Source organism: Pecten maximus, chromosome 14 (genome assembly GCF_902652985.1).
Source record: "Pecten maximus chromosome 14, xPecMax1.1, whole genome shotgun sequence".
Classification (NCBI taxonomy): Eukaryota; Metazoa; Mollusca; class Bivalvia; order Pectinida; family Pectinidae; genus Pecten; species Pecten maximus.
In genome coordinates this window covers 35,329,391-35,338,730 of record NC_047028.1, presented here as the reverse complement: position 1 = coordinate 35,338,730, position 9,340 = coordinate 35,329,391, and the positions used below count along the sequence as shown (strand labels likewise).

The 9,340-nt window shown below is 36.9% G+C and overlaps 1 protein-coding gene across 1 annotated transcript; it reads right to left on the bottom strand.

The window, feature by feature from the left end:
* Positions 1-2,373: 2,373 nt before the first annotated feature.
* LOC117341603 lies at positions 2,374-6,188 on the bottom strand. The gene is made up of 4 exons (XM_033903452.1): positions 4,716-6,188; positions 3,579-4,405; positions 3,127-3,275; positions 2,374-2,777 (listed from the first exon to the last, which is right to left on the bottom strand). Exons 1-4 carry the CDS (start codon positions 5,941-5,943, stop codon positions 2,426-2,428), a joined length of 2,556 nt encoding a protein of 851 aa, XP_033759343.1. The 5' UTR covers positions 5,944-6,188; the 3' UTR covers positions 2,374-2,425.
* Positions 6,189-9,340: the final 3,152 nt, after the last annotated feature.

Below are 9,340 nucleotides of genomic sequence, written 5' to 3'. Positions count from 1 at the left end.
TATGCATATTGCATTTTGAGACCAATCGGAAGACGACATGGCCGACAGGCAGCCATCTTGTATTTTGATAATTGAAGTTTGTTATTGCTATTTCTGAGAAAGTACTGAAGGGATCTTTCTCAGATTTCATATGTAGGCTCCCCTTGGTACTTAGTTATGCATATTGCATTTTGAGACCAATCGGAAGACAACATGGCCGACAGGCAGCCATCTTGGATTTTGATAATTGAAGTTTGTTATCGCTATTTCTGAGAAAGTACTGAAGGGATCTTTCTCAAATTTCATATGTAGGCTCCCCTTGGTGCCTAGTTATGCATATTGCATTTTGAGACCAATCGGAAGACAACATGGCCGACAGGCAGCCATCTTGGATTTTGACAATTTAAGATTGTTATCGCTATTTCTGAGAAAGTACTGAAGAGATCTTTCTCAAATTTTATATGTAGGTTCCCCTTGGTGCCTAGTTATGCATATTGCATTTTGAGACCAATCGGAAAACAACATGGCCGACAGGCAGCCATCTTGGATTTTGACAATTGAAGTTTGTTATCGCTATTTCTCAGAAATTGCTGAAGGGATCTTTCTGAAATTTCATTTGTAGGTTGCCCTCTGTGCCTAGTTATGCATATTGGATTTTGAGACCAGTCAGAAAACAACCTGCCTGACAGGCAGCCATCTTGTATTTTGACAATTGAAGTTTGTTATCGCTATTTTACAGAAGGTACTGAAGGGATCTTTCTGAAAATTTCATATGTAGGTTCCCCTTGGTCCCTGGTGTTGCATTTTGGGACCAATCCGAAAACAACAGACAGCCATTATCGCCAAATCTTAAATTTTATATATAGGTTACCCTTGTTTGAAAAGTCCTAGAGGGCTGTTTCTGAATTTACACAGATTAGTAAGATTTAGAGGAAGGGAAAAGTAGAGAAAAGATCAATCTGACATGGAACCTATAAAGATCATTCAATGGTGGGCGCCAAGATCCCTCTGGGATCTCTTGTTCTTCATTCAGTCGGTAAAAATGACGATCCGTGTTTTGACTTTGTCGGTGAACAGACCGGGCTAAGCCTTCTATCGTTTCGGCGAATTCTCGAAAAATGATTCAATAGACTGCTGCTTTAGTTGCCGCTTCATGATTACAGAATAAAATTATCATCAACGGTCTTTTTGTTCTACAGTCCATGTTACTTTCGTTTTGCAAACGCAACATCCATGTCACGTGTGTTACAAAGTAATCGGGGTCATATATGCGTTTGACTTTAATTGTCGACGTCATTTAAGCCTTTATTCGACACAGATCAACCGCTGTCAAAACACAAACACGCGGAACGCGGTCTGATCAATTAATATTGGTATGATTGATATAATTACATCGGTTAATTCGTCGGGGTATTGGACGTCGGGGTCATTGAATGAAGTGTCAAAAGTCTCCCTGGCGTGTGAACAGGTAATTAACTGGCCTCAAGCTCTTACCTGTGCAGTCAGTAAAACACTACACAGTCGGCGGTATCTGGGGCTCACCACAGGTTAACAGAGTTTTGAATACGAAGATCGGCAGGGCAGATTTTTTTTACTATGGCGCTACATGATTTTACTATGGCGGGTAGACATTTTACTATGGCGCTGCTCCATAGTAAAACAGCCCGTGGTGATCACTGATTATGTTGGCAATATCCAGTCTTATGATGGCAATATCCAGTGTTATGTTGGCAATATCCAGTCTTATGATGGCAATATCCAGTCTTAAGGTGGTAATATCCAGTCTTATGATGGCAATATCCAGTCTTATGATGGCAATATCCAGTCTTAAGGTGGCAATATCCAGTCTTATGATGGCAATATCCAGTGTTATGTTGGCAATATCCAGTCTTATGGTGGCGATATCCAGTCTTACGATGGCAATATCCAGTGTTATGTTGGCAATATCCAGTCTTATGATGGCAATATCCAGTCTTACGATGGCAATATCCAGTGTTATGTTGGCAATATCTAGTCTTATGATGGTAAATTCCAGTCTTATGATGGCAATATCCAGTCTTAAGGTGGTGGCAATATCCAGTCTTACGATGGCAATATCCAGTGTTATGTTGGCAATATCTAGTCTTATGGTGGCAATATCCAGTCTTATGATGGCAATATCCAGTCTTATGGTGGCAATATCCAGTCTTATGATGGCAATATCCAGTGTTATGATGGCAATATCCAGTCTTATGATGGCAATATCTAGTGTTATGTTGGCAATATCAGGGACTTTCCTGGGTATTTTGGGAATCGCCAAAAATCATCAAATTGGGAAAATTACGTCGTAAAAGGGGGTAATTGGGAAAATTTGTAAAACTTTCTGTATTACAAAATAAACAACTTTAACACCAATTAATACTGTTTTGATGTTTTAATCACTGATATTACACTTGTACAATGTACTTTACAGGGACAAGTGCCGATCTTTTGCAAGTTTGAAGTTTTGAACAAGTTGTTCTAATTCATATTCCGTCAGGGTACTGGCTCCCTCTATGTTAATGCGCATTATTGCATTAATTGACTTGCAACTCAATCTGCTGCGCATTGGGGTTTTTAGCAAAGCCATTTGGCTAAAGCTCCTCTCCACTGAGGCCGTTGATGCTGGAATAATGTTCACCAGGTACAGAAGCTTGCACATCATTGGAAAAGATTCTTGGAGTACAGGATCCCCAGAGACTTTTAAAAACATTGACAGCAGATTGTTAACCTGGTCACCCTCATTACTATTGGAAGGCTGTGGATTTCTGGCTTTCATTCTGTAAAAAAATTATTTCATGATTTTTGCAAAAATTCTGCAATGTGCAATACATGTATGATTATGGATCATGTCAATGAACAAATGATTTAATTAAATTAATTTTATATTAGCCTATACAAAATATTTTTGAAGTGATGTAGCAAATACAGAACTACTTTATTTCAGATTAATAAACCTTTAGTGAAGATCAGGTTCATAGTCTTTATTAATCAAACTCAGCAGTAAAGTCTTTGGTAGTTCAGGAAATTTATTATCATATGAAGAGTTATTGTAATGAAATGATGTTGATTATACTTAATTATTAATCTTTTTTATTTTTTTAACTTTCCTATTCGATTAGTACTGACCTTTTCATGATTTTGATTTGATGCTTGAAGGCACAGTATTCAGCTTCAGTTGCATCTGGATCAAGATCCCTCTCACATCTTGTCACATGACCTTGGAAAATGTCCTCTCCAGGTTCCCCATAGTGTCCACAAAGTACAGTCAATGCCTCCTAAGGTAAAAAAAACTTAAGTCAATAAACAGAAAATGTCTAGGATGAGTCGAGGTAACTGCGTTTAATTATGATTAACATTTTAATACTTGTCAAAACAGCTGTGAATGTCTGACTTATTGTTAATGATTATATTAATAATGAATCAAAAACTATCATTGAAGGATCAGTTATTGTATTTAAATTGAACAAGGACTGTGTTGGTCTCCAATAAATAAAGATTTAAAAAATCAACAAGTTCAATTCTTTCTAATTCTAGAGCATAACTGGAGTGAATATAGGCCTACTTGATATTTATAGTACCTTTCCATGGTTTTGAAGATCAACAGCACTGGCATTGGCTTCGATCATACTAGGATCCAGAGCCTTCCGAAAAGCATCAAACACAGGGTGCATGTAGAAAGCATCATTGATTTCTCCAATCAAACTGTCTATAAATGGAACAGCAACATCTTTAATAAATGCTTTGATGTCAAGGTTCTCAAGGTGACCTCTGTGACGCCTTTGCAGATCAGTTCTTTCATTGATGATGAGAAGCAACTCTGAAAGACGACTGACATATAACTGATCCCCAATCTGATTGTTCTCTTGAAATTCAAGATAAGTCTCTTTAATGACTTCCAGGTCAGTTACTGTTGCTTTCACTTTCTCTTCCACATTGCACAGTACAACATCTGTTTTCTGGAGGTAGAGGCTGAGATGGTTCAGTGGTTTCAACACATCACTCAACACGCAGATCATGGCAACAACATTTTTCTGTACAAGAATAGATCTCAATCCAAATACCTCTGGTTCACGTTTTTGTTGGTATATTTGGTCCAGAGCATCAAGCACCGACTCGTACCTCTCAATAAACCTTACGCATGCTTTGCCATGTGACAACCACCTAGTTGTAGCAGCCCTGATCAACATCAACTTGTCCATGCCATATACAACTTGAACATCTTGCAGCACAGCAAACCTTTGCGGGGAGTACTTGAACAATTTCCATATCGCAAGTAAAGCCTCATCTACCTCAACAAGTAAAGGAAATGTTTTCATCAAATGTTTAAGGCAGAGGGCAAGGCGATGACAGCGACAGTTGATGTACAGGCTCTTTGGTGCATAGTTCCTAAATCGTCTTTGAAGACCTACAAAATTGGAAATGAAATGTTTCAGATATGTAGAAAAATATTGATAAATGAGCATGTATACTATTTAACAATATTTACAATATAATTTAAATAATCAATTAATATTTCAACACAGTCATAGTGACAGAGTGAATCCCACTGTAACTAATAATAATAAATTATTAACTTGATCATGGAGACAGTTTGAGGATATAGGCAGTAATCTTAAAAGTGCTCATCTTTGACTTAATCTAATGTTGTTGTTTTTATTTCTCTTTCTCATGTTATTATTTTTACAAGTTCATTTTTTATTGAATAGTATACTTACCAGTACGAATGCCACTCATCGAGTTGGTGCCATCAAAGGCAACAAACCGACATTTTTCAATGGGTATCCCTTTTGCTATGAGAAAACCGTGGAGGACATCCATCAGGGTGGCACTGTCTGTCTTTTGAACTTCAACCAAACCCATGAAGTGGTCTGTGAAATTGGAGTGACTTTCATGGTACCAGCGGCAAAACACAGATAATTGTGTTTTGTTGGCCTCGTCGGTGCTCTCATCAGCTAGCAAACTGTAAAATGGGGCTTTGCGTAGAGAGTCCAGTAGGCTTTGCTCAATGTTCTCCCCTATTAATTCAATTAATTCTGTGGCAGTTTTAACTGATAGGTAAGTAGCCTGTGGTGGTGCGATTTCAATATGCCTGGCAATATCCTCTACACCTAAACTTGCAACAAATCTCACAAAATCTTCAAAATTTGTTTGGGCCCATTTCTTCCTGATGATAAAGTATATTGATTGAAACAGTTTTTTCAACACACTTGCATTCCTTTCTTTTTCAGCTTTAAGATCAGACTCATTTTTCATTGACAACTGTTCCAGTACAGACATTTTTTGTTTCAAACCAATTTTCACTTTCACTTCTGCATTTATTTTGGATGCCTTCAGATGTGGGGTACTGTTTGCATGCTTATCTAATAATCGAGATGGATGTGTACCCAATGTCTCAAGGCCTGGGGAGATAAATGGAGACGTAACACTTATCACACTCATAGAGCTTGAATCTGAACAGTTACTGCCATATGTTAATTCACACAACTTACAAAGGTATCCTTTTTCCGAGGTGTGGTAAAGCCAAGGATAGTTGACAGTATATCTGTTCATGTCAAATCGCCGCCGATCTATGTTACTGTGAGCTGGCTTAAAATCAATCTCGGCCCGTGTCTCCCTGAGTTGAACTTTCTTTTGAAGTGGCGTGGTAGTCGTGGAGGCAACCATAGCGACTGGAGTCTGTACAGCTACTTCCACTGAAACTGTTTCACTTTGTTTGCAGATATTTGCGCCGTCGCTATCGCCAGTAACGGATTTTATTTCATCACACAATTTGTTAATGTTATTATCACCGACGTCAGTCGGTTTGCACTCTGTCTCGTCATTACTTGGTGCATCGACACTAACATCAAGTTTTTGTCGTTTTGAAAAAAACGCTGATATAAGCGTCGAACTTGGCTTATTTTTCGGAACCTTCCTCACATAATACTTCCCGTTGTGAGACATTTTGTTTCTAGCGGATACATCATTTGAACGCTTGTAAATAACAATACTATGTTCCTTTCTTATTCAAACGCTCAAGCGATACAGATTTCGGTGATTTATAACAAACAAAACGAAAGTAATAAAATCCGGATTTGAGAAAATCGGCAGCAAGATTGGGATTTTTTTTTTCCGGATTGGGAATTTTTATTGTTTTTTCTAATTGGGAACGGTGCCGATATTCGGTACCATTTATATAGGCAGGAAAGTCCCTGAATATCCAGTCTTATGATGGCAATATCCAGTCTTAAGGTGGTAATATCCAGTCTTATTATGGCAATATCCAGTCTTAAGGTGGCAATATCCAGTCTTCAGGTGGTAATATCCAGTCTTATGGTGGCAATATCCAGTGTTATGATGGCAATATCCAGTGTTATGATGGTAATATCCAGTCTTATGATGGCAATATCCAGTCTTATGATGGCAATATCCAGTCTTATGGTGGCAATATCCAGTCTTATGATGGCAATATCCAGTCTTATGATGGCAATATCCAGTCTTACGATGGCAATATCCAGTGTTATGTTGGCTATATCTAGTCTTAAGGTGGCAATATCCAGTCTTATGATGGCAATATCCAGTCTTACGATGGCAATATCCAGTGTTATGTTGGCAATATCTAGTCTTAAGGTGGCAATATCCAGTGTTATGTTGGCAATATCCAGTGTTATGATGGCAATATCCAGTCTTATGATGGCAATATACAGTCTTAGGATGGCAACCCTTACAGAACATTCTAATACTTAAGGTATACTTTAAGTATGGTCTAAAGTACACTTGAAGTATACTTGCCAGATTATAAGCAAAGTATACTTAAAGTATTTTGATTTATATGCAAATTAGGTAGTGTTAGCCATTACGTACTTCAGAGTTTACTTGAATGTGTTAGAATGTATATTTAATGTACATAAGTTGAAATATACTTGAAATAAATTTACTTGCTAGTAGTCAGAGTATACTTCAAGTATACTTGATGAATACCTATAGTCAGAGTATACTTTAAGTATACTTGATGTATACCTATAGTCAGAGTATATGTTAAGTATACTTGATGAATACCTATAGTCAGAGTATACTTTAAGTATACTTGATGAATACCTATAGTCAGAGTATACTTTAAGTATACTTGATGAATACCTATAGTCAGAGTATACGTTAAGTATACTTGATGAATACCTATAGTCAGAGTATACTTTAAGTATACTTGATGAATACCTATAGTCAGAGTATACTTTAAGTATACTTGATGTATACCTATAGTAAGAGTATACTTCAAGTATACTTGATGAATACCTATAGTCAGAGTATACTTTAAGTATACTTGATGAATACCTATAGTCAGAGTATACTTTAACCCTTTGCCACATGCAGGTTATAACACTTCAGCACTCTGTGCCAATAGTGCAAAGATACATTGTTGCAATGCAACATTATTGCGCTGACTGAAATATACATACACCATCTCAATGGCGGTTTTTGAGAAATTAAGCTTTGTTTTGATTAATTTTTCTAAACCTAATTTTGAAAGTGAAATAGTTGTTTTAGACATTTTTAGTAAGTTACAATTATGTTCAGAATTTCTTAAATTTTAATTCTGTGCTATTTTCTTTATAAAACCAACAACACATAACCACGAAATCAGCTGTATACAAACAGAACAGAAAAATTTCAAAATATTTTGACAATGTAATTTATAATTCATTGAATTCCTGTACATGAAATGATTCAACATTAACTCCCAAATGAAACAAACTGAATTTTCAAAGTTTTCACAAGAATATTTCAACAGTTCAGGCTTAAGCCTAGAATATTTTATATCCGATGTCGCGACGAAGGAATGTGTATCCGACCATTTTGGGTCAAATCTACCTTCGTTTTTCAAATGCCGGCGAGCGTAGTTATTAGTGTGTCGAGCTATGGTGGAAACTGATTCTCATTGAAGAAAAGGTAGAAATAATCAATGGGACTTGCAGTATCAACATCAAAAGTTTCTGGAAGTTCTGGCCCCGTTTCCCTAACAAAATCATTTACTGTGATCGGCAAAAAATCTCTGTCAACATTACCTAATTGCGGCGGTACAACTAGTCGCCGTTCGTCCTCATTTTCGGACTCGTTATCTGTTGACAGTTCATTTAGAACATCGTTAAGATCAATATCTGACTCAATGTATTCAGGTCCAAAGCCATCGAACTCTAAATTATCATCATCGTCGTCAAAAATGTCGCGCAAAATCGTAGCCACAGCCGCCATCACGCCTCGTTGTTGTCACACTTTTCTACACTCATGACTCACACTTTCTAGGTTAATTTATTCAAAAACTTCCGTATGAATGACGTGTACAAATCTGATTGGTCGATGCATTGATATCTTCTTAAAATAGTATCAGGGATTTCCAGATAGGTGTCGCTCTCAATCACGGGATTTTCCATGTCTAAGTTTACCGAACCGGCATGGCGTCGAGAGGCGCTTACATTGAGATAACGTAGAGGCGTCGAGAAGCGCTTACATGGAGATAATGCAGAGGCGTCGAGAAGCGCTTACATGTGGCAAGGGGTAAAGGCGTCCAGAGGCGCTTACATGTGGCAAAGGGTTAAGTATACTTGATGTATACCTATAGTCAGAGTATACTTTAAGTATACTTGATGTATACCTATAGTCAGAGTATACTTTAAGTATACTTGATGTATACCTTTAGTCAGAGTATACTTCAAGTATACTTGATTTATACTTGAAAGTATAGTTCTTTCTAGATTTGGAAAATGAGATGCAGATATGGGCATAAGTCGTTTCTGCAATAAAAAACAATGGATGGTCATAGGCTATATTTCCAATTCCTTTTAACTCTGTCAACATGGAATGGATACTTAAATTCATCCAGGGCTGTAACAACAGTATCCGAAGTGTGACGTGCCACAAATGCAGAATAATGATAACATTTTCAATGCAACATTTCTTGTACTTACTTTAATGATAAATTTTCCAAAAACAAATCTCAAAAAAAAAAAAAAAAAAATAAACAAATAAACAAAAACAAACATGAAGGTAGGGTAGGCAAACACCAAAGTGGCATCAGTCATTTGCACAGTCACTTCAGTTTAAGGGTCATCCTCAAATCTGAGCACTTTCCATTTACAGCTTGAATAAGTGTTCTTTCGCCCACTTGTGGATATTTTGTCATCACATTACTCTAAAATGAAAAGAACTACAAACTTGTACTACAGTCAGATCACAAATCATATGTATGCACACAATTTTGCATTTCTAATTATGCGAGCCTGGTTGTGGATCCTTATGAAATAATCAATTATATGCTAATACTGAAAATAAAGTTATTATATGAAATGTTTAAATTTTTTATATC